This window comes from Monodelphis domestica, chromosome 1, assembly GCF_027887165.1.
Source record: "Monodelphis domestica isolate mMonDom1 chromosome 1, mMonDom1.pri, whole genome shotgun sequence".
Taxonomy (NCBI): Eukaryota; Metazoa; Chordata; class Mammalia; order Didelphimorphia; family Didelphidae; genus Monodelphis; species Monodelphis domestica.
Window position 1 is genome coordinate 399,197,764 of NC_077227.1, and position 24,944 is coordinate 399,222,707.

Here is a 24,944-nt window from a genome sequence, read left to right on the forward strand (position 1 = left end):
TATTACTACTATATTAGGACTTTAAATCTCCTTGGGGATGCTGTATCTAAGTGTCACATGGCAGGAGGTTTACATGTGCTGCAAAACACACACACACACACACACACACACACACATTTGGGGAAAGGTTAAGCAAAGACCCAAAGCTGCTAATTCATGAGGATTTTTTTCTCTATTCTCACCCTTTACATTTTCACCTTCAAACACAGAAAAGAATGAGTGAGAACAAACTAGGAACGGGAGTCAGGAAAGGACAATTCTGATCTTAGCTCAGCTCTGTGCCTTTGGAATGGTCCCTCCCTATCTCTGTATCTCATCTTCACTACTATAAAAATAAGGGTATAAAACTAAAGAATTTCTAAGGCCCCTTCAGACCCTTGAAATCTACATTGACTTCACCATCTTGATATAAAATATTATCAAATTATATAGTGATCAATCATAAAATATAACATCTCAAAAGAAAATAATTATTAAGCACCTGGTATACATTATTGTACAGAAATCCAAGCTCATGTATGTTCTTGGAAAGTCTCTTTACTATTCTGTGCCTCAGTTTCCTCATCTGCTACATAAAGACTTGTCTGGAATAGTTAACCTCAAATTCTTTTCTAGTAATAAGTCTATTATCCTATAATCTCTAGTACTAGTAGAAATAAACAGTGATAAAATATGTATGTGTGTCCTCTCAGAGATCTTCCTAGCTAATGGTGGTAATGAGATACAAAACAGATCATGAAGTAATATTAAACAACAGATGTTACAAAATTGCTTTAATAGCCTACGTTCCAGGAGGAAAGCTATTGCTGACAGGGGGTGGATAGAGGAAGTTTCTGGAAGAGGTAGCATTAAATTTGAACAACTGAGAATGGGTCAAAATTCAGTAGGCATCCCAGGCAATAAGCAGTCCATTTAAAATGGAGCATACAATATGTGGAAGGTAGAAATGGGAGAAATCCAGAAAGGTAGCCTATAACCATGCAACATCGTAAGGAATTTAGCTTTTGGTTCACAGTATCATCTGACCCCAGCACCACCTATTTGTGCCCATTGCTCAAATTAACAGTAAGCAACTGGTATTTGCTTTAAATTCATTTCCCCTTTTCCATGCCCTCAAATAGTTACTATGGGAACTCCAGTGATGCTTGCTAGCCACTCTCTGCTCTTCTGCCAATATTGAAACCTGTTCTCTCTCTCCAAGTGTCCTAATAGCTTCCCTAGTCCTGAGGATATAGATCTGCTCTTAGTGAAATTCAATGTTTCTTTTTCCAAAAAGAAATGAGGGGAAAAGGGTAAGAATAAAGAAAATGTTTTCATGGTGGATTTGGCCAGAATCTCAGCAATCAATGGCTCTCTTATTGTAGTTTTCATTATTCTTGCTCAGTTTAGTAGCACTAATCTTAGCTCCTTGCTGTGTGTTTACCCTGGTTCTCCCACTGACTTTGCTTGGGCTCCCACTAATCCCTTTTATAGATTCCTCTTTCTGCTTTCTGAACCTACAGTATGCTTGCTTCGTAAGTGTAATTTGGCTGGAAGCTACCAGATCTAGGCAACTATTTACTCTGCCTGCCCCTTCCTAGCCCTTCTTTCAGAGGTAATACAATTGTCTCTCCAAGGCTGTATTTATTGAGAGTAAATTGGATAGGATTTAGAAATACCTTCTGGTGACAGAGGGATAAGAAATGACATCTAGAATGGATGAACTGTCCTATTCTCATGAATGATTTCAAAAAGGGGACAGTGGTCCCCCTCTGGCTGATCCACCCATTTTAGCTCTCAAGGAGACAATGACAAACTCTGAAGTGGGGAGTAGGGAGTCTGAAGGAGGGGGGGACTGGAATAGTGAACTTGATAGGGTTGTCTTCAGTGTTGCTTTATCCTCCCTATTAGTATCTCTCTGCTACCTAAGAGGGCTTTGGAATTCCCTGTTTCCTTTCATTTCCAGTATGCAATTTCTTTGTACCTCTAGTATCCTGTTAACCCTCTTAGTATCCTTTTAAACTTCTCCCATTTACCCCCTGATTTCTTTAGAGTCCTTCCTCCTGACCACATTCCTTGTTTTAGAAATGAATGCCCAGATCCTTTCATTTAGTATCCTCTCTCTTTTCTTCCCACTCACCTCTCCCTCCATTCTCCATGCTGCTTCAAGCAACCAAGAATTTCATAGAATCTTTTAAATTTGAATGAACCTAATGTGTAGTCTAACCTATCTGTAAATTGCAAAGAATCCTTTATAATTACCCCCTCTAGCCTCTGTCTGAAGTGATAGAGAGCCTCCTGAGGTGGTCCATTATATTATTTGGATGACTCTGAAGTTGGGAAGTTCATCTTTATATTAAGCCAAAATCTGACTCACTGGAAATTTTATCCAATTATAGCTGTGGTGATAGTGATGATTATTACTTTCCTCTTCCTCTTTCTTCTCTTTTTCATTCTTCTCCTCCTCTTCCTCCCTTTTTATTGCCCTCTTCCTCAACATCAATAATGCCAATAATACTAATGGTGGTATTATAGTAGCAAAATTAGTCACTCATCCAAAAGTCCTAGAATTTAAAATTTAAACAGGACATCAGAGAGCACTTGGACCAACTGATGCTTGAAAAAGGATCCTTTTGAAAGTGTCCCTGACACAAGTACATCCAGCCTTTGCTTAAAACCTTCCATTGTTGAGAAATAAACTTTCTGAAGCAGTTCATTATACATTTGAACAGTCTTCCACTTCAGGCAACCTGTTTTACTTTCAGAAAGACACCCACTGGAGAAAGTAGAGAGCATGATAACATGTTTTCAGGACTAGCCATATGACAAAAATTTATCTGGTAGACTTATTGAAGCTCAGATATGAATGGATGATAATGTTCTCATATAATCTTACTCTTCTCATCCTTCATTCAGCCTCGTCCTTGCTTCAGGGCAGAAGTCTAGTCTGCCCATCATTAACTTTACCAATGAATAGAGCTCAAGCTGATGCAGTTCTAGTTTGGGACTTAAAATGACATTTCTGCAATGGCTCCTCTTTGACTACATTCTCTGTCGTAATGATAATAGTAATAATGGTAGCTGACATATAGAGAGCTTTAAAGTTAAAAGAATGCTTTACATATATCATTCTCATTTGAGCCTTACAACATCCCTTTGTGGTAGATGCAATAAGTATTATTCTACCCATTTAACAGATGAGGTAACTGAGGCCCACAAAGATCAAATGACTATTCTGTGATCCCACAGCTAACAAGTCTGTTTCAGATTCATATCTAGCTCTCTTCTGAATTTAAATCTAGCTTTCTTTCCAATATACTGCACTGCCTTTTAAATGCTCCATTTTTTTTATTCTTCCTAGAAGTCTGGAAGCAACTGCCCTCTATGCTGTAGATATCTTTGTACTTGATTTCAACCAATATGTATTGTGTTTGTTTTTTTTTTTTTTTAACAAGTCTTTGTTCTAGGCACTGGGCATCCAGAGACACAAATAAAGTAGTCCTTGCCCTCAAAGAATGGAAAATGGAAACAGGAGAAAGGATTAATAATTAAATACAAGACACAGCAGAGATGGGATATGTGTTCAGGGGAAATTTTTCAGAAATGGGCACCAAGCTGGGCTTTTAAGCAAAAAAAAAAAGATTTTTAGAAGAGATGAAAAAGGAATACTTGGGGAATGACTTGGGCAAATTCTTGGAAGCAAGAGATTGGATACTGAGTTCAGGCAGTAGTTAGGAATTTGACTGGAACATTAAGTTTGTGAAGGGTTGTAGTGTGAAGTAAGATTATACGGGTAAGAGGAAGCTAGATTAGAAGAGGCTTTAAATGTCAAGTTAAGGATTTTGTGTGGTGAAACACTGAAGGGTTTAAGTAGATGAATAGCAGGGTTAGAGCTATCCCTTAAGGAAGACATTTTGGCAGCTGGGCAGAGGATGGATTAGAGAGGACAGACCAATTAGAAGGCTATTGCAGTAATCTAAGAAAGAGATGATAAGGATCTGAATTGTGGTAATAATTGTGTAAGTTGATAGAAGGGGAAGAGTATAAGGATGCAGTAGAGGAAAATTTGACAAAGTTTAGCACCTGTTTAAATATGAAGGGAGAGATATATGTCAAAAATGACTAAAGTTAGAAATTTGGGTTTTCAGAAAGATGATACCCTCAAAAAAGCAAGGGAGAATTTTCAGGAAAAGTAGAGTTCTTATAGGGAATTAATAGGTTCTGTTTTGGATATATTAGATTTGAGCTGTTTTTGGGACATCTAAGAGAAAATATACATACACTCATATATGCTTATATATTTATACCTATCTAAAGGGATATATGTATGCATATATACACACATATATATTTACCTTTATATATCTTAAGCTCTGTGCATATATGCATATGTATATACAGATATATATCTAGATTAATAGATATGCATCTATGTATACATTCATATAAAGTCATTGATGATGCATAATGGAAGTTCATGGGAGAGATTAGAAATAGAATTGGGAATCATCTGCATAGAGATGATAACAGAACCCATGGAAGCTGATGAGATCTCCAAGAGAGGATAGACAGAAGACAAGGCAGCCCAGGATAAAGTGCTAGAGAACACTATTGCTAATAGACCAGAAGATGAGCGATGACCTGTCCCAGAACCAGGAGAGAGTTGTTCAAAGAAACTAAAGGAAGAGAAAGCTCCAAGAAGAGGAGCTTTTCAATGGTCCCAGAAGTTGCAGAGAGATATATCAAGAAGGATGAGGAATGAGAAAAGGTCATTGGATTGAATAAGTAGGAGGTATTTGGAAAACCTAGAGGGAGAGCATTTTCAGTTGAGTAATTGGATTGGAAGAGCCAGGTAATTGGCTCAGTTGGAGGCCTGAAGTCCAAAAGACCTGAGTTCAAATCCAGCCTTAGGGACTAGCTATGTTACCTTGGACAAGTCATTTAATCTCTGTTTGACTTATTCCATTGAAAGAGAAATGGCAAACCACTACAGGATCTTTGCCAAGAGAATCCCATGGACAGCATTGGCCTGTTATGATGCATAGGATCATGAAGAGTTGGACACAGCGAAACAAGTGAACAGCAATAGGGTTAAAAGCTAGATTACAAGGTATTGAGAAGTGGCAAGGACATGGAAGCAGGTAGTACAAAAAATTCAAGGAACTTAGAAAAGAAAGGGAAGAGAGATATATAATGATAGCTTCAGGGACTGAAAGAGTACATCAAAGGTTTATTTGAGAATTGGTAGATGCAAACACAATTCTAGAGGATCAGGAAGGAGGCATTAAATGGAGACGGACTGAATATACGTCAGGAGGAATGAGGCATGAGGAAAGCTCTTTGAGGAGACAGGAGGGGATGAAATGAAAGGAATATGATGGTTTTGGCAGAAAAAGATACCTCCCCTGATACAACACTAATATTTCTGCCCCCTCCATCCTTGGCCCACAGAACCTGTCTGGGAAGCTTTTCCTCTTCTTTTACAAAGAAATTTTATTCTCACTATCTACAAGAAACTATGAAGATGTGAAAATAAGACACAGTCTTGCAAAAAAAAAAAGTTTAGATTTCTCTACTGAAATTTTAGGTTGTAGCTGTGCATCTACTCAGTGCTCTCTAGATTTTCAAGCCCCCAGGCAGAACCAGTCTGGGTCAAGGATGTAAAGGATTGAAGGAAGGGAGGGAGGAGGAAGGACCACTGGAAAGAACCTCTCATTCATTTTTTAGCAATGATGGGGTCACTGCCCTCTAGTCCCATAATAATTTAATGAGTCAGCATAATTAGAAATGTTTTGGCATAATCATTTCTAAGAATTGTGGGCAATTACTTTAATTGTTATGAACATTACTATTATAATCAGAGCATCACCTATGTTAGGCAGAGCATAGACAAAGGGCTCTCTGTGATCATCTAATAATTGTATGTTATTGAGGACAAGGTCAGAGGCTTGATCCAGCACAGGAGGAAGGTCACTTAGCTTCTATCTGTTCCTTAACCCCTTCTAACCTGACTCTCTTCACCCTGACCAAAGATTAATTCTGCCTTCAGACTGAATCCTTACTTTAGCCATACAGTGAATCTTCAACCCTGAACACAAACCCCCCAAATTATGATGCTGACTGAATAGTGCCACCAATGCTGACCCCTGTTCCTGGCCTAAAACTGATTCCTGACTCCAACTGGAGACCAAATGAACCCTGATCCTGACTATAGTAAGCCCTGACTATAGTTACCCCCGGCTAACTCCTAAACCCTGACCACATACTGACTTTGAAACTTAGACCGCAAATGGATCCTTCATTCAGAGTGGCAACATGGCAAAGAGCCCTAGATTTGGGCTTGAATCTTCTTCTGCAAATATTTTCTACCTGGGTGACACTGTTAAATGGGAATAATAGCCTCAATCTCCCAGGGTCGTTAAATGAGATAATGTAGGTAAAGAGCTTTGCAAACTTTATAAAGTGCTAAATAAATAGCCAGTTGTTGTGAGTCCTAGCCCCAGACTGAGTAGCACCAAACTCTCACTGACCTTTATCATGTACTGGACCCTGATGCCAACCCAAACCCTGTTACCTGACTGAACTCTCACTCCAGGAAATCATGGCATGATAGGCTCTCACTGAGAATATATGGACAGCTGGGCACAAATTCAGCTCTACTAGCAGATAATAAACTGAAAAAACTTTCCTTATTGGTGATAGTCAAGAATTTCACTTTGGGGTATATGAAGGGTAGCTGATGTCATCAGAGGTCTCCAAAGTATTTAAAAAGCTCTTTTAACCAAAGAGTCAGATTTATGCAATATGTCATTTTTTTTCAGAGAATGGACTATGATTTTCATTTCAGCAAAATTCTAATACATAAGGTTCTGCTAAATAGATATCTTATCTGGCTCATTTAAGATCAATCAATTTACAGAGGCATGATATCTCATTACATTTGCTCAATATAGACAGATAGATTGGTAAACACAGATGCTTGAACCACAAGTCAGGACTGGGGGTGGAAACTTCCACTTGAGTGATCAAAGTACTTTCAAATAATACATAAATGTTATTCTCATTTTAAAGATTTTTTGGTTACCTACGTTCCAAGACAGGAAAGAGACATGGTTCAAAAGATCATAGTTTAAAGCTAGAAGGAATCTTAGAGGTTATCTAGTTGAATTTCTCTCCTCCCTTCCTCCCTCTTTCCATTCTTCCCTCCTTTCTTTCCTTTTTCTTGTCTCCCTCCCTTTTTCTTCCCTTCCCTCTATTTCTCCTTCCCTCCCTCCCTCTCTTTCCTTTTCTCTTTCTCTCTCTCCCTCTTTCATTCCTTTACTAAATATAACATAAAGCTTTACTCTGAACTTAACAATGTCAACTAGAATGAACATTTGCATATGCATAGTAAAACAGAAATAGCACTTTTGTATTATATATGGGTTGTTTAATATACATACATACACATAAATGGGGCAGCTAGGTGATTCAATGGATTGAGAGTCAGACCTGGAAATGGGAGGTCCTGCATTCATATCTGGCCTCAGACATTTCCTAGCTGTGTGATCCCAGGAAAAAATCAGTAATGCCCATTGCCTAGCTCTTACCGTTCTTCTGTCTTGGGACCAATACACAGTATTAATTCTAAGACAGAAGATATATAATATAACATAATGACTTCCTTTTACAGTATGCAAAGCTGACCTGCTTATCTGGCCTTCTTTCAGATCTCTCTTCTTTTCTTGCTTCTGCACCTCAAAAAAAGAGACTTTTTTCTTTCTTATTCTTTCTTTTTACTACTCTTTCTTACCCCTCTTTGATCTCCCCACCCTCCCCCATCAGAAAAAGAAGAAAAAGTCCTTGTAACAAATAGACATAATCAAATGCAAACTCCCACATTGGTTGTGTCCAAAAATAGATCTCATTCTATATCTTGAATCCTTCACAGCTTTACTAGAAAGTAGTTAGCAGGCTTTGTCATCTGTCATCTGGAATTCTGTTTTGTCATTACATTAATCAGAGACTTTCAAAGTCAATCCCCTAATTTTATAGACCAGAAAACTGAGGTAGGGAGAGGTTAGGTAACTTGTTCAATATCACTGAGAATGTTGCTTTTATATAGTTGTTTCAGTTGTGTCCAGCTCTTTGGGACTCTGTAGTTTTCTTGGCAAAGATATCACCATAGGTTTCCATTCCTTGTCTAGCTCATTTACAGATGAGGAAACTGGGGCAAACAGGATTAAGTGACTTGCCCAGGGCCACACATTTAGTAAATTTTGGAGGCCAAATCTGAATGTATGATAATGAGCCTTCATGATTCCTATTCACTGTGCCACTTAGCTACCCTAAACTAATTCTAAAACTAAGATTGAAACCAAGTTCCCAGACTAAAAATGCAGCACTTTCCTTCTATTCCACACTGCTGGCTCCTCAGCACTACTGGATATTTTTTGTGGTAGAGTCTGTGGGGTAATTAATTCTGAGTATCCTACATTAGAGTAGTCCCAAAGCACTAGGAGTTCAAGATCAAGTAGAGAAATAGCAGTCTTATATGCTGAACTTGATCATTCTAAATATAGTCCCTCCTAGAGTGAGGGAACCTTGATAAACCCTTACTGGTGTCAGGATTTTCTAGATATCTAGTGTTGAGTAGGTCTGAAGTGTTGGTTAAAAACTATTTCTTCAGGATGATGATTTAAACTGTTATTACTTGTTCTACTTACTACTTATAAGGATGAAGATAGGGATTGTTTCATTTTGTCTTTGTTTCCCTAGGGCCTAGCACCTGGTAGCTATTTAATGATGATTGAGAATTCTTCCACATTGCTCCATTATGAGCCATATCTGGTTGGGCAGTCAACTAGTTCAAGCAAAAAGCATAGCATCATTCTAAGCAGTTATTATATTATTTGGAACCTGATTTTGAGTGAAGATGATAGTGAAGAGCAACTAAGTCTGCCAAAGAGGGTGGCTAGGAGGCATAACAAATAGAGTAGCAGACCTGGAGTCAGGAAGACTCATTTTTCTCAGTTCAAATCCAGCCTCAGACACTAGCTGAGTGACCATAGACATGTAATTTAATCCTATTTGCTTAGTTTCCTCAACTATAAAATGAGCTAAAGAAGGAAATGACAAACCACTCCAGTATTTTTGCCAAGAAAATTCTAAATGGAGTCACAAAAATGTAGACATGACTGAAAAACAGCTGAACAACAAATGATGATAAAGGCTTAGGTTTCATTGGTTCAGTTTACTTGTTATATGAAATACTGTTATTTTTATCTTAAATTTACTTCCCTCAAGTTTAAAAGGTAACCACCATGTTCTGATAGCCCAGGACTTGGTGAATGCTTATGTCTATCTCCTAGACCAAATCCTGGGGCAGATGGATTCTGTATATAACCTAGGTTTACAATTCTTATGTGCTTCCATAACTTGTTAGCCAACTCTTAATCACCTTCAATGCTACGATGAAGCAAAGGTAAAGACTATAAAGGCAAATCGTGCCATATCATTTGGATTTGGAGTGCTACAATTTTATAATTCTATTTGAATATATGCCTAGTAGTCTGAGAATTCACTTCCAAAAAGATTAAAAAAAAAAAAAAGATCTGAGATCCAGTTGTATAGCTCAGTGGATAGAGAGCCAGGCTTACCTACAGGAAATCTTGGGTTACATGCTTAGATTTCATTAGTTTCCTGTATTGGGTGCAACAGAAGAGTAAAAATGAAAAGGAGGAATCTTGACAAAGGAGGTAGTTAAGTAGATTGGAGGGAACTGTCCAACTTGAAAGCAAGACTTGCTTCAAATAAGCCACAGAGATAACTTGTTCTTGAGTAAGGGAACCTTGACAACAAGCCTTGAGGAGCTTTACTTAAAGGCATTGTATCTTTGACAGGTGGTTCCTTTTCTTTACTTTCAATAATTATCACCAGCCAGTAAAGTATGCATCCTGAGAGATTTACTTGATTTTATCAATTGCAATTAAAGGTTCTTTATCTCTGACTCCTATTTTTGTTCCTCATATTTATGGGGGAAATCTTCTGAACTTAAAAGCTGAAACTTTGGGCCCTTAGTCAATAATAGCACTCTGAGAATGAATCATTATTCCCTTGCTGCCAGTTTTTTTTATTAGTTCTATTAAGTCATACAGCTGTGAGGTTGATGAAGACCATTTCTACAATAGAGAAGTTAAAGATGCTATTCTGGAAGTTGGCCTTGCCTTTCCATTCACATGTTTGTGGTGGGAAAAACTGAGTACTTTGGATAATGGTAGGTGTTCAAAGCTCCTGGGATTACTGAACTCATTAGACAGACATATAGATAAATTATTAAGTGATTACTTTATGCCAGGTTGTGTGCTAAGAACTCTGGACACAAATATAAGCAAGCAAGACAAGCTCTACCTTATGAAGTTTATATTGTAACAGAAGAGAACACAGAAAGGGAAAATGAAAAAGGATAGGATGGATCATTCAGAGGAAACCTTCAAGCCTTGATGGCAGTCTGGTTCTAGCAAGCCCACCAAATACAGTCCAGGATATTGTAAAGTTAATTTTTAGTGTCTTGACTTAAAATCTAGAAATAAGTGATCGCCATGGGAAAATTCCCAAATATGAAAATACCCAAGTCAGCTGGGTTTTATGGAGATTTTAATTAATAAATGAAGGAATTAAGGGAAGGGGGAGAGAGAGAGAGAGAGAGAGAGAGAGAGAGAGAGAGAGAGAGAGAGAGAGAGAGAGAGAGAGAGAGAGAAAGAGAAAGAGAGAGAGAGAGAGAGAGAGAGAGAGAGAGAGAGAAAGAGAGAGAGAGAGAGAGAGAGAGAGAGAGAGAGAGAGAGAGAGAGAAAGAGAGAGAGAGAGAGAGAGAATAGTCAAGCAGTAGAAAATGGCCTAGGCCTGAGCTTAAGGGAGAAAGAGTCAGCCTTTATCACTTACCACAAGATCGTCTCCAAGCAAGCTCCAGTCCTCACCAACCAACTCTAACTCCAACTAACTTCTAATCCAAAACTCCCCATTACCTAAACTGACTTCTCCTTTTAAAGAAATTTTCTCTTATGTCACCTCCCCTAAATTTTCAGGTCTACTAATCACAGTAAACCCCAGGGCTGCCCATTCTTAGTTCTCATCTTCTTTTGTTCTCACCTTCTCTGGTTAGATTAAATCCTCTGAGTACTTCACTCCTCTTTTGTTAAGCTTGCCTTTTGTAAGTTGCTTGACCTTTTAGTGATTAATTTAACCTTTATAGGTACTTAGCATCTTTTTGTATTAGATCTAAAAATAGACCTAGCTTAAGGTTCTAGCTTTACTATAAGTATGAGTTAGGGACTTTTCATTGTTCAATCAGGAGTTTGCAACTTTATCTTCCCCTAAGGCACTGTCTGAGTAGGGTGGAGTAATTTTAAAAGTTCTCAATACATTCCTGATCAAGTACCTCCATTGTTAAAAATGGGGAATAACTTAATAAAATCTTCAAAAGTAGAGTCTGAGTAGTTTTAAGATTCACAGTATTCAGGGGCATAATCTCTGAAGGACAGAGTTAGAGACAATGATTGGAGTAAAGGCAATGCATCATACAACATTAGAGTTAGAAGGGAATTTGGTTATTGTTGTTTGGTCATTTCTATCATGTTTGACTCTTCATGACCCCATTTGGAGTTTTCTTTGCAAAGATATTGAGTGGTTTGCCATTTCCTTCTCCATATCACTTTATAGATAAGGAAACTGAGACAGACAAAGTTACTAGAAAGTGCCTGAGGCAATATTTGAACTCAGGAAGAAAAGTCTTCCTGCCTCTAGACCAGGCAATCTCCCCCTATGTCACCTAAACAGGACTTTAGAGGCCACAAATCCAACTACCTAGTTCTCTACTCCATACCCCCACTATAGAAAAGATACCTCAGGTACCAGAGGAATTAAGTAACATGTCCAATGCCTGCCTCATGGCTAGTAAATGCCAGAATAAGCCTTGAATCCAGATTTCTTGGCTATAAATCTAATGCTCATACCAATGACATAATAAAAATAACTAAAATTTATAGAGCACTTACTTTTTGTGAGGCACTGTCCTAAGACCTTTCAACTTCTTCCTCATTTGATTCTTAACAACAAACCTGGGAGGTGGATGCTATTATTATTTCCATTTGAGGCAAACAGAGATTAAGTGACTTGCCCAGGGTCACACAACTAGGAAGTATCTGAGGTCGAATTTGAACTCAGATCTTCCTGACTCTAGGTCCAGTACTCTATTTACTGTACTACCTAGTGATCACATAGCCTTTCCATAGTAAGAGCAAAAATAAACAAGCCAGCCCTTAACTTGGTTAGTTTTGAGATATTTGTAAGGCACTTAGCACAGTTCCTTGACCACCAGGGAAGAGAGCAAGACAGACCATATACTCCCTTGGGATAAAATCACTAGATATCCCATCAGTGAAGAATGGGTTTAGTGCATATTTTCCATTTATCCTCTAACTTCATGTCAAAGCTATAAGAGTAATATAGTTTGTGAGTATAGAAAACAGAACTAGAGAACAAATCAAAGTAAATCTACCACAAATTTCTGCTTCCAGCATCAATGTAGAAAGTCAGAATGAGGAATCTATTTGTTTGCTGCTTTGTTTGACAAAGTGTTTAAAAGCCCCAAATTCACCTATAACTCCCAGAAGCTAGTACAGCAACTCAGAAAAGAGATTCTCCAATAGATAGGGGAGTGCATTTCTAAAGGGGCGACACCCTCCTTTTTATAGTGGCCTGAAATTACAAGTTGTACCATTGATCCCACCTTCACCGCCTTATTTATCCACATACTTGTAACAGAACTCCATTTGGAACCCAAGAAAACAGCCTTCCTAGAAATGAAGGTCAAGAGTCAAAAATATCCTAAAGATATTACAGTTTTCTGAAGCTCCTAAGCTGTTGACTCAACCTGAGCCATTTTGCCAATGAAGGAAACTAAACCTATACTGGGTGACAACTTCCCCAAGGTCACCTAGCTAGTGAATAATGGAGCTGACAGGAAGCAACCATCTGAAACCCTTTGCCCAGGGATGAGCCCAGAATTCTATTTTAAGTTCCCATTGCAGTTTAAGTAAGTGCAAAGGTGAGCTAGAAGAAGGAAAGGAATTTCTAAAGGTCTTTGTAAAGAATTCCATTGAAGCCCAGAGTGAAGCTGCCTTCCTGTCTTTGTTCCCCAGGTTGAATCCAAGAAATTTTAGCACCTCTTACTCTGCCCACCAGGGAAGAGGGAAAGGAATGAACTAAGAATTTATTAAGGACCTTCTCTGTATCAAGCAGGGTGCTAAGCACCTCTCAAATATCTCATTTGAATATGGGAGGAAGGCATTGTTCTCCCCATTTGACAATTGAGTAAACTCAGGCAGAATAGGGTCAAGCAACTTGCCCAGGATCATTCATCTAGTGAATGCATATATGAGGCTGGATTTGAAGTCAGAGCTTTCTGATTCTAGATCCAGTTCTCTATCCTCTGCAACACCTATGTGCCTCAAGTCAAGTCATATTGCTTGCTTTGGTCAATCCTTGTGTCCCTATTCATTGGGGAAAAGGAGGAGCTTCCCAGGGATTTTCTTAAAGGTCACTGAGCCAGAGGAATACAAAGAATGAAAATCTATTATATTATCACACCCCAATGTGTTGATCAATCTGTTAACCAAAGTCTGCCTGTTTTGTATTTATATTTAGTTGAAATCACAGAATCATGCAAGGATAAGGCTGAAAGGAACACAGAGGTCATCTAATCCCACTCCATGCCCAATTTACATAGGAGGAAATAAAGGTTCTTTACTTGGAAATATACCTAATTACTAAGATGCAAATTATGTTTCTATGACAAAAAACATGTATACCATTCATGTGTATGTGCAGAATTATGATTTCATCAGCAAAGGTATTATCTCTATGGGAACTCATTCCACTAATGTAGCTTGAACCTAACTAGAGCAGAGGGAATTGTCTGAAACACACATATTATCAAGTGACTTGTCCAGGATCATACAGCTAGTAAATATCAGAGGCAGAATTTGAATCCAGGTCTCATTAAATCTAAACACAGCACTCTATTCTACATGTTATGCTGCCTCTTTGTGTCTAAAAACCCTAAGAAGCAATATGGCATAATTAATAGACTGCTGACTTCAGATTCAGAAAAAGGAGTTCAATACTCATCTCTGACACATACTAGCTATGGAACCCTGGAATTACTAACATCTCAGCATTACCAGAAAATTCTCTAAAACTACAAATTGTGGATTAATCATCCCTACACTTTAGAGGAAGTTTCCTCTTGAGGAGTTTATTGCTTTAATGAAATCACAGGTCTGAGCCAAAAATTCAATAAAATGATCATCATAATAGCAATGATAACTACTGTGACAACATACTTTTTGCAAGATTTTAAAAAGATTTTCTCATTCAGTTCCTATAACATCATGGAACAATCAGGTTAAGAATTAGCATCAACCCCATTTTACAGATGTGGAAACCGATGGTCAGGTAAATGCAATTTAGCCACAGTCATACAACTTGTCCATAGTGGAGAAGTCATGTATATTTAGAGATAAAAAAGATATTGTTTCTTCATTTAAATTACAAACCAAGTTTGTCCTCAGGAGTTGCTCCCCATAATGCAGCAGCTATTATCCTGTAGTGAAATGAATATCCTCTAGATTATTGATGTTCTATTTAGATAGAAACAGGGACCACTAAACTGTACATCAGATCTTTGTTCATATGCTGACCACATATTGACTTAAGTCAAAGTGTATTATTTATGCTTTGCTGTATTTTTATCTATTTTGTTTAAAAGTCCCCAATTAAATTTTAATTTGGTTTGGGTCATACGTGGGAGCACTCTGGGTCACAAGAGACCCACTGCTTCTGGGCTAGGCTGTTCTTGGAGAGCTTAGTGTGGACCCTGAAGCAGATGGACTGTGTTGTCCATCCTGTTCCCTGTGGTATGTTTCAAGATGTGGATGCTGTCATGCACAAGCCTTCTTTACAAACTGTCTGTCTTTCCCCCTCCCCTCCTTTGAAGGAGCATCCACACAGAACTCCAATGCTGTGGAACCTGAGAAACAGGTGGACAATACAGTGAAAATGGCCGGAGTGATCGCCGGGCTCCTGATGTTTGTGATTATCCTCCTGGGTGCCATGCTCACCATCAAGAGGAGGTAAGTTTCCTGATAATGAGGGATCAGGCAGCCCCCTTACTACTTGGCTCAGCTCAGACAACCATTTAGTTCATGAATCTGAGAACTCAGAGCAGTCAGAGGCCATGAGACCCATCTGTTCCAAACCCCTGTCCAAGGACCGAAGCGCATCTTAATCCACAAGGGTTTGTCTAGCCTCTGCTTGAAGACTCTCAGGGATTAGCACTTACTACCCTAAAGGACATTTCATTTCATTAGGCAGAGTTGACTGTTTTGGTAGTTTTGTTTTGTTTTCATTACTTTAAGCCAATATCTACCTCCCTCTGACTCTCCTAAGTTGGATCATTTTTATACCAAGCCTCGTCATGGGCTATAGGGGAATTGAACAGATAAGCGTACAGTCTGAGGATCATAGAATTTAAAGCTCAAGAAACATCACCTACTCCAAACCTCGCATTTTGTCAAAAAAGAAGTCAAATTCCATAGAAGGGAAGTGACTGTGATGTCACCCAGAATGTGCTTTCCGATGCTCCATATCACTGGTTGTTGATGGAAGTTGTTCTGGGCATCACAGAGTCCAGGGTTGAAATGAGCAAAGCCTCAAGAATGGTCACACAGATCGTTTGGTTGGGCTCACAACTATTCATTTTTACTGGATAAACTATTAATAGCAAATATCAATCAAAATGAGAGGCACCATGACCAGTGGATAAAGAGAAGATCTAGGTTCAAATTCCAACTCTATATGGTGGACCTGGGTGACCCTGGGCAAATCACTTAACTTCTCAGTGATTTAATAATATGGTCTGTTTAAGACCATAAATTACAGAGAAAGTGCCAACTTGTGTTGGTGGAATGAATTCTCACACATGGGAACTTCCTATAATGATAAAATCACATCTTTATTCTTATCCTATAAAATGAAATAAAAATGAGTTCTTGATTCCTATAGAGGGAAAAGGGGACAAAGACCAAGAAAACTGCATGTGGTTCAGTCATTTTTCAGATGTGTCTGACTCTGTGACCCCATTTGGCTTTTTTCAGGCAAAGATAGTGGAGCGGTTTGCCATTTTCTTCAGTTCATTTTATAGGTGAGGAAACTGAGGCAAGTGGGGTTAAATGACTTGTATAGGTCACACAACAAGAAAGTGTCTAAAGCCAGATTTGATTTCAGATCTTCTTGAGTCCAGGTTCAGCACTTCATCCACTGTGCCACCAAACTGACCAAGAAAATTACATATGCCAGATATGTTCATAGCAGAAACGGTAGTTCAGAGAAATTAAATAACCTAGTTAAAGGCCATAGGATGAGTGAGAGCTCATCATTCGGTGGAGGACTTTGTGGGAATAGTGGAAGAGCCCTGGATGAGAGCCAGGGAGGAGGACTCTGATCCCATCTCCACTTCTCTCCTGCTACAGTGATCCAGCCTGGTCTTTTGGCCTCTCAAGGCCTTGGGTTATATGAGAATGAATTCATTCTCAAAGAAAAATGAAATAAGTGACTTTTTTCTGGAGTGTAGGAAAATGCTTTTTTACTCTAAGAGTGAACATTAATATCACATCAATCATTTATTGATGGTACTGATCTATCCATAGACAGTTGGGCCTGGTGTCAGGAATACCAGAATTCATATGGCTTCAGACACTCACTGTGTGACCATGGCCATGTCACTTGGCTTCTACCTTCCTCGGTTTTCTCAGTTGTAAAGTGGGGATGATAATTTGGAGATGAATTGATAATAAATATGGTTGTTGTGAGGATCAAATGATATATTTGTGAAGTACCTGGCACATAGTAGGAGCTCTATAAATGCTATTATTATTTTTCTCCCTATCCTCTTCTCCTTCTCCTCCTCTTCTTTTCTTATTTCTCCTCATTTGGTCTTCTTTCTGTCCCCTTGTCCCGCTTCTCTCCTCTCCCTTCATTCTTCTCTTTTATAGTAACAACCTTTCTATAGCTCCTTAAAGTGCACAAACACTATTTTCACATCAGCCCTATGCAAATTTGTTTATCCCCATTTTATAGATGAGGAATTTGTGGTCCAAAGACATGAAATGACTGACCCTTGGTCACACAGTGAGATTGCTCAGGTTTGTCATGCTCCTTGGTTCAAGTTTGCCTTCCAGAAACTTGGAAAAATGGTCTCTACAAGATATCCCAGTTGGTTGGCTCACAAGTGCTACTATCCACAATATACCAAAAGGAAGTTAAATTAAAGTCAGTTCAGTCTTCTTCAGAGTACCTCCTCAGGGCTGCTTGTAATTCCTGGATGAATCTCTTCCCAGTGGGACTTGCTCTTCTCTGGTATGAATTACTGCCAACAGGTCTGCCCCCCTCCCCACCATTTCCCAGCTCCATTCTATGGAATCTGTAGCAGGCACAATAGCCTCTGATCTGGGGGGGAGAATATTGGGGGATCTGAAATATACTTCAAAACTGTGTTTGTGTGTCAGGCATCGTGGATATTGGCCAGAAGGAGAGTGCAAGCTTCTCTTCCTCCTTCTCCTGCTATATGATCTGGCATCTTGGGAAATTAACTTGGCCTGTTCCCTACAAAAAGCTCAACCCAGGAGCACGTAGGTGGTTCAGTGGAAAGCCAGGCCTAGAGACAGGCAGACCTGAGTTCAAATTTGACCTCAGATACTTCTTAGTTCTATGACCCTGGGCAAGTCACTTAACCCCCATTGCCTAACCCTTACCACTTTTCTGCCTTGCAACCAATACTTATTATTGATTCTAAGGTAGAAGGTGAGGGTTTTAAAGGGGAAAAAAATGCTCAACCCACTTCACTTGGGCAAACCCCTGACAATCTCCAGAACTAAATAAGAGCCACAAATGGAAATTAATCATGATAACCTTGCCATCTTCACTTTTGAACTAAGAAAAACAGTGTATATAGCTCACCTAATTAGAATAAAAAATCCTGTTCATCCACAGTCCTGAGAGATGCTTCTCACTGACATTAATGAGGACTGGACCTCTTGAGTTTCTAATGACGGTCAATCAGTCAGGAGCTGATTCCCTAGACCACAAAGCAATGTCTGTCTGGGTACAGGTAGTCAGTCAGTCAGTCAACATTGATTAAATGCCTTCTACTTGCCAGGCACTGTACTTAGCTCTGGAGCTGGCATGTTTCTCTTTTTGAGTTCTGGGATCAGCCTGTGTTTCCTAGTACTAAGTCACAGTATATGCCACCCAGAAAACATTTTAAATAGTGTGACCTGCTTATGGTTGTTCTTGGGCTTCTAGTCCCTTGTTAATGGAATTCATTGGGTAAGATTTTACCTTCTTTTCAAAGAGACTGAAAACAAAGCAGGTGTCAGATCAGCTCCACAAGCTATGGCATACGCAGGATGAAGCTGCTTTTTGTTCTCAGAATGGGAATGCCCCAGCCTTTGGCATATCAAAAAAATTTCCTTTCCTCCTCCTATTGACTCAGCCCCAACTTTGAAAAATTAAAGTTCTTAATTACCAATTTCTATCATTTTATTACTTGGAGCTCATTCACCACTCACAAGTGGAATGCTACAAATGCTATGAGTCTTCTCATAATTGATGCCATAAAATTATTTTCTTTTAAACTAAATTGTTTTGTTTGTCAAGGTATGGTTGTCATTGTTTCTATGTATGTGTGTGTGTTTGGAGGGACTCAGTATATGTTTGGAATGTCAATATGGGGTTAAGTATCCAAGAGGTATAAATTATAGCTATGTGCTTTTGGGAGGGTTCTTTGGGGTATTGGATAGCTTTTGGGGATTGGTAAATTTGGAGCAGAGATATGTTTTAGAGTATAGGAGTTTAGAGTAGTAAGTACAATTCAGGAGTTGAGATATTTGGGAAGGTTACTATGCCTTGAGGGAGTCAGCCTGTGTTTGGGGAAATAGAACATTTTGTAATATATTTGTGGCTGGGATTTGGGTTATAGGAACATAGATCTAGAGCTGGATGGACCCTCAGAGTCCTTCTAATTCAGCCCTGCTCAGGTGAGGAAACTGGGGCTTAGAAACATGAAGAGATGGGGTCAAAGCCACATAGGCAGGAAGGATCAAAGATGGGATCTGAACTCCTAGATACCCTGATTTCAAAGCCAAGACTCTTTCTCCTTTGTGTTCTTAAAGTATAGTGTTTTCAGGATGTGGGATGTGATTCAACTGCTTTCCTTCTTTACTGAATGTATAACCTTGGACAAGTCGATGGATTCCCTCCTCTGCCTCAGTTTCCTCATTTGTAAAAAGATGTGGCATCTGACATCTCTGCCAGCTCTGGATCTATGTGATCCTATGTATTTGTATTTGGGAGCCAGTGTATTTGCATGTTTCAGGTCATTCATCTCTGTGGCTGGTGTGGTGTTCTGTTTGGGATCACCACGTTTGTCTGACATAACTGTGTGTACCTTGGGTGTAGATAGATGTGTTTGGGGTCTGGACACATTTGGGATGTCTGTGTCTGTTTGGGGTGTGGGTGTCTCTTTGGGAGGCCGGTACACGTTCCCATCTGTGGTTTTGTTATCTGCGATTGGCAGGATGAGCTTAATCACTTAGCACTGTGTCTTTGGATGCTCATTTTCTTGTCTCCATCTGGCAAAAATAATTTTTCCAGATTAAACTGAAAACATCCTGTCGTCTGCCCTCTGCTGAGAGTCCTACGTGTGCCCCCACTTTAACAAGTTTGGCAGAATGGACACATTTCTGGGAGAAACATTTGCCAACAGGGCGGTGGCCTGATTTCTCCCTCTGCAGACAATCTGTGTAGAAACAGGTGGCAGGAAAGTTCTGCTCACCCAGCATCGTCAAGGCCTCTTGCATTCAATTAAATTTCACAAACATTTCCTGAGCACCTGTTCCATGTAGGGAACTGTAGTAGGTACTGGAGGAGATACAGTGAAGAATAAGATATGATCCCTGCCTTCAAGAAAGTTGCATTCTACCCAGGAGATAATACAGGTACAGAGATAACTGTAATATATAGCTTAATGTGAAAGATAGGGCCCAGCCAATGTATTATTGGAATTACAAAGAGATCATTTCTTAGAAGATTCACAGAAGCATTCTTGGAGGAGCCGGCATTTTAATCAAAAGTCAATCATTAAGCATCCATTAATTACTCTTTATTTGCCTGGCACCCTTAAGATAAAAAGACAAAAATGAGAGGCTCTATACTTCCAGCAGATTAGATTTCCTATTGGGGAAGGTTGAATGTACAAATGTTGCAAAAAAAAAGAAAAAGAAAAACAAGCAACTTTGGGGAGGATGGCATTAGCAATTAGGGGAAATCAGGAAAGACTTCATGTAAAAGGTGATGTTGGAACTGAACTTTGAAGGAAACCAAGGTTTCAGCTGAGCTTTACAGGAAGAGAAAGCTATAAAGAGATTTAATTGTACTAAGACGGCATTCCGAGTGAGGAAAAAGAAGGAGCCCTTTCATAATAGTAAAGAGGGAGACCTATTCAAGGAATATTTGGAATAGAGCATTGGATAGGCGATAAGGCTAGAAAAGGAGGGTGGCACCATTTTAAAAATCTTGAATGCCAGCTTGAAAAGTCTTTACACAACCTATTCCTTCTATGCCTGAAATAAATGGACTCCTTTCTCAACTCAATCTCTTGGCAGATATATCCTTTGCTGCTTTTAAGGCTCAGCTCAAACATTTGCTCTTACAGCAATGGTGCTCAAATCCTCACCACTCGCTAGTGTTTTACCCCCTGTAAAATAGTTTTATTTATTTTGTAGATATTTTGTATTTCTTTAGCTATGTGCATATTATTCCCAATCTCCCATTGCTGCCAAGCGAATGCCTTGAAGGCAAGGACTATTATGATTTTTTGTGGCTCAATGTCCCCAGTGTCTAGCACAGTACCTGGCATGGATGTAGTTGGTTATATCTGGAATTGTAAATGATTTTTGATAAGTGAATGGATGATTTTGTTTGGTAGAATCTTTGTCCTTATTATTAATGCAATCTATAATCTTCTAAACCTATATGCCTATATGGTGATAGCATGGTTATAAATGTCTGCTATCAGTCAGACTCATCTTAATTGGATCAATCTCAGAGTCACATGTAATCTCCCAAGCTCAAAAGGCAATATGCTAACCAAAGTCAGAACATTGAGTTAACTAGCGACCCTTAGCCCTGGACCTCAAGTCAGAGAATGTGTGTTTAAGTCCCATTTATTAGTAGCTCTGTCACTAATTTATTATGTAAAGAACTTTCCCTCCTTAGGCCTTGGTTTCCTCACCTGTCAAAGGAGGCTTTGAACGTGATGGTATCTAGGTGCCTTTCCTATCATGAAATCCAAAGTCACCATGAACTCTGTGGATGTTTCTTTCATTCCCAAAACCTTTCATTCCCAAAACTAAGCAGATTAGTTCTCCCTTTAAGATAAAGCTTATTTGAAAGCCATCTTCTTTTTGCCTCAAAGAAATTAGTACAAAGTAGTCTTGCCTTGTAGGCAAGGAAGTCCAAGTGAAGTTATTTCTTTAGACAGCATGGAAGAGCTATCTTCTAATGGAGTTGACCAAAAACTCTGTGACATTGCTTGGGAAACAGAAGGAGAAATCATGAGGTTATTTTTCCTTGGTGACAAATTCTATTAAGCCAGGAAAATCAGTTAGAGAAAGAGGAATATGAAACTGGAAAATATGTGAGAGTTGGTAGGAGAAGGATAAAGTCCACAGAACTAAGGAACTTCCTTAAGAATATTCCTGGCCATGAAGGTTCAGGGAAAAAGTGATGTTCCACTAAAATTGTGGGGTTTTAGAAAGGGAAAAACATTTAATCCTTACAGCATAGTTTATCAGAGCAAGAATTGAACTCAGAACCTAGAATGTTAAAACTTGGAAGGATTCTTAGAACACAGGATATCAGAACTAGAAGGGCATTGAGAACACAAAATATAGAATGTTAGAGCAAAGTGAGACCCTAGATCATAGAATATAGAATGTCAGATCATGAAAAGACTGTAGAACATTCAATATCAGAAGTGAAAGAGTTTTGAGAAACTGTAGGGGAAACTGGGGCCCAGAAAGAGAAAGACACTTTCTCATACAGCAAGTTAGTGGCAGAGCTGGAGCTAGATTCACCATCCCCTGATTCTCAGTTTAAAGCACTTCTCTGTGCCTAGCTGCATTCTGGGGAATGGGACACACAGAATGCTGACTCAAGGGACACACAGAATGCTGAATCAAGGTTCCCAGAGGGACTACAAGAGAACACTGAGGTACCTCATTCATGGTAGGGATGGTAAAATACTTTGTGCATTTCAAAGGAACATGATTTCATCAAAGTCTAATTATTGTTTGTTTGTTTTCTTTCTCCCCCCCTTTTGGACATTTTCTTCATCTGACTGCCCATCAATATATAGAAGAAATGCATATTCCTACTCCTATTACTTGTAAGTACCTAGCTGGGGCTGTCTTTTCTTCAGCATGCCTTGTGTGGTGGTGCAGCAGAAGCTCCCATCAAATCCTCTCCCAAACAGGATGATTTTCCATGTGAACCTGTGTTTTCTTAGGCTGCCAGCAGCTTTCATCGTTTGTCTTGTTTGGTGTTTTTCTTTTACTTTTGAAATACACTTTCATCGTTTATTCCTGCTTTTGTTTCTGCCATCTTAGAGTTAGCTCCCTTTAGAGAGCTCTTTCTCGGTGATGTATGATGCTGCCTCTCCTCCGCAGCAGTGTGTGTTATTCAGAGTCAGAAAATGTTTCCCTCTCCTTACACTGCCCACCCACCCCTGGACACCGAAATGGCTACCATCAACAAGCGTATATTATGCAACCGCACGATCCTTCACTTACAGATCTCTTCTATAAGGTCCTTTTGTGAATCAGCCAATAAACATTTTTAAAACACATTTAAACAAGGATATACAAAATTTTAAAAACTAAACATGTCAATTAGTCAATAAATATTTATTAAACACCTCCTATGTGGCAGACACTATACTAAATACTGCAGGGTTCCAAGAGAAAAGCAAACATATGGTCCCTGCCCTCAAGGAGCTTACATTCCAATAGGTGAGAATATATACTCTCTATATAAAGAAGAATGAAAGTAATCTCAGAGGGAAGCCGCTGAGAGAACTGAAAAAGTGTCTCAAAGGCAGGATTTGAGCTGAGTATTGAAGAAATCATTGGACAGTTCAGCTCCCTTGTTTTATCGATGGGAAGGCTGAGGTTCAAAGTAGTGAGGAATTTGCCCAAGATCACCTGGCAAGTTAATGACAGAGATATAACCTGCAGCTCTTTTCATTTTAGTATCCTGCTTCCCAGAGAGGCTGTGGAAGGTTCAATAGTCATCAAACACCCAACCCTGCTAGAAGAATTTGTAATCTGGTTCTTCCTTGGAGATCGGAGTCAGTGTCTGAATAAAATAGAATAGAATACCTGACATTTATATGTAGGCATTAAGGTGTGCAGAGTGCTTTACATACACATCTTGTATGCATTTATCAGCCACGTAGGTTTTATTGATCCTGTAATACCTACCAATGTCAGAGAGAGGAAATACTAATGTTAATGAGGGTCAGTAACATAAAGGGAAATTGTTGTAGGTCTTTTAAATTTGTATTAGTAATGCTGAGGATTGATGATAGGCTGGTCTCTTTTATATACAGTCTACCTTCTTTTAAGCTGTAGTCCTTTGGAAGCCAAAGTAGAGGAAAACAAAATAATATGTGGAAAGAGTCCTGGATTTAGAGTAGGATCCAAATCCCAGCACTGCCACTTGTTATGTGGCTTTGAGGCAAGTCTCTCCTGCTTTCTGGGCCTTAGTTTTCTTATTTTGAAAATTGGATGGTTTTCATAGAAACTTTTTTGCTTCCTTCCTAGCTCTGGAATCTTATGATAAATTACCTTTTCTTACCAATCTTTTCCCTCTTCCTGTGATCCCTTCCAATATGGTGGCAATAAATTAACCACCTCTGCTTTTATGAGCTTTCTCTCCATAGTAGAAACCTCCAATATCATAACTTTCAGAAGCAGAATCATCTCAGACCAACTGATGGCTTCATGGTCAGTGGTTCCAGTATTCAACTGGGCCCAGACCATAGTTTTTACCAAGACTTCCAGAGACTCATTACAGTGCAAAAGGGGAGGCACATTGAAGTCAGTGAATTGAGTCAAGGCAAGAAGCATGCATTAAGTTCCTATTCTGAGTAACCGGGGAAATAGAGTTAGAACATTTTTCCCTGCCCTCACAGAGCTCGCAATTAACTAGAAGAGACACCTGCAAACAAGGATATACAAAATGCACACACATATCCAAATATCCATATATATGCATATACATGTATATATAAGAAAAACTAGAGATAATCCCAGAGGAAAGGTATTAGATTTAACTTCTTTCTATCTCTATTAAAATGCATTAAGAAGAGAAATTCAGAATGGCAATTACCTTTAATTTGCTCTAACTATAATTCACTAAAACACAAAGCCATCAAATTCCGATGGTATATCTTTTCCCATTACATTTTTTTTTGTTTGTGTATTTTTTCTTCTAACTGATGTTGGGTTTCATTCTGTCATTTATATCAGGATTCTTGAAGCTCATATTTTTTTCTGTCGCATCCATAGTACCAAAACTTGAAGGCAGTCAGAAACATCTGGAGAGGATTTTCAAGACTGTGTACCTGAGAGATATCTTTCCATTCATACAAACAAACCAGCCAGAACAGTCACAAAACAGATATTCTGAAAAGGGGAAGGATCACAGTAGGGGAAAAAAACCCAACTGATAAATAGAGCCCCGGAAAGAATATTTCAGGGTGAGAGGGGGAATGAACTCTCTAGATTATGATAGGAAGAGATGAACAA

At 39.0% G+C, this 24,944-nt stretch overlaps 1 protein-coding gene across 14 annotated transcripts in view; it reads left to right on the forward strand.

Annotated features, from left to right (window-relative positions):
- Nucleotides 1–24,944, forward strand: part of PTPRT (protein tyrosine phosphatase receptor type T) — a 1,347,533-nt gene that overhangs the window by 1,165,568 nt on the left and 157,021 nt on the right. For 8 of the 14 annotated variants that reach the window (XM_007474314.3, XM_007474316.3, XM_007474315.3 and 5 more), the window contains 2 exons: nt 15,014–15,149; nt 22,493–22,522. In XM_007474314.3, coding sequence (XP_007474376.2) covers nt 15,014–15,149; nt 22,493–22,522 — 166 coding nt within the window. The remainder of the gene's footprint in view (nt 1–15,013; nt 15,150–22,492; nt 22,523–24,944) is intronic. The other 6 variants (XM_007474317.3, XM_056811866.1, XM_056811864.1 and 3 more) reach the window with 1 other exon arrangement.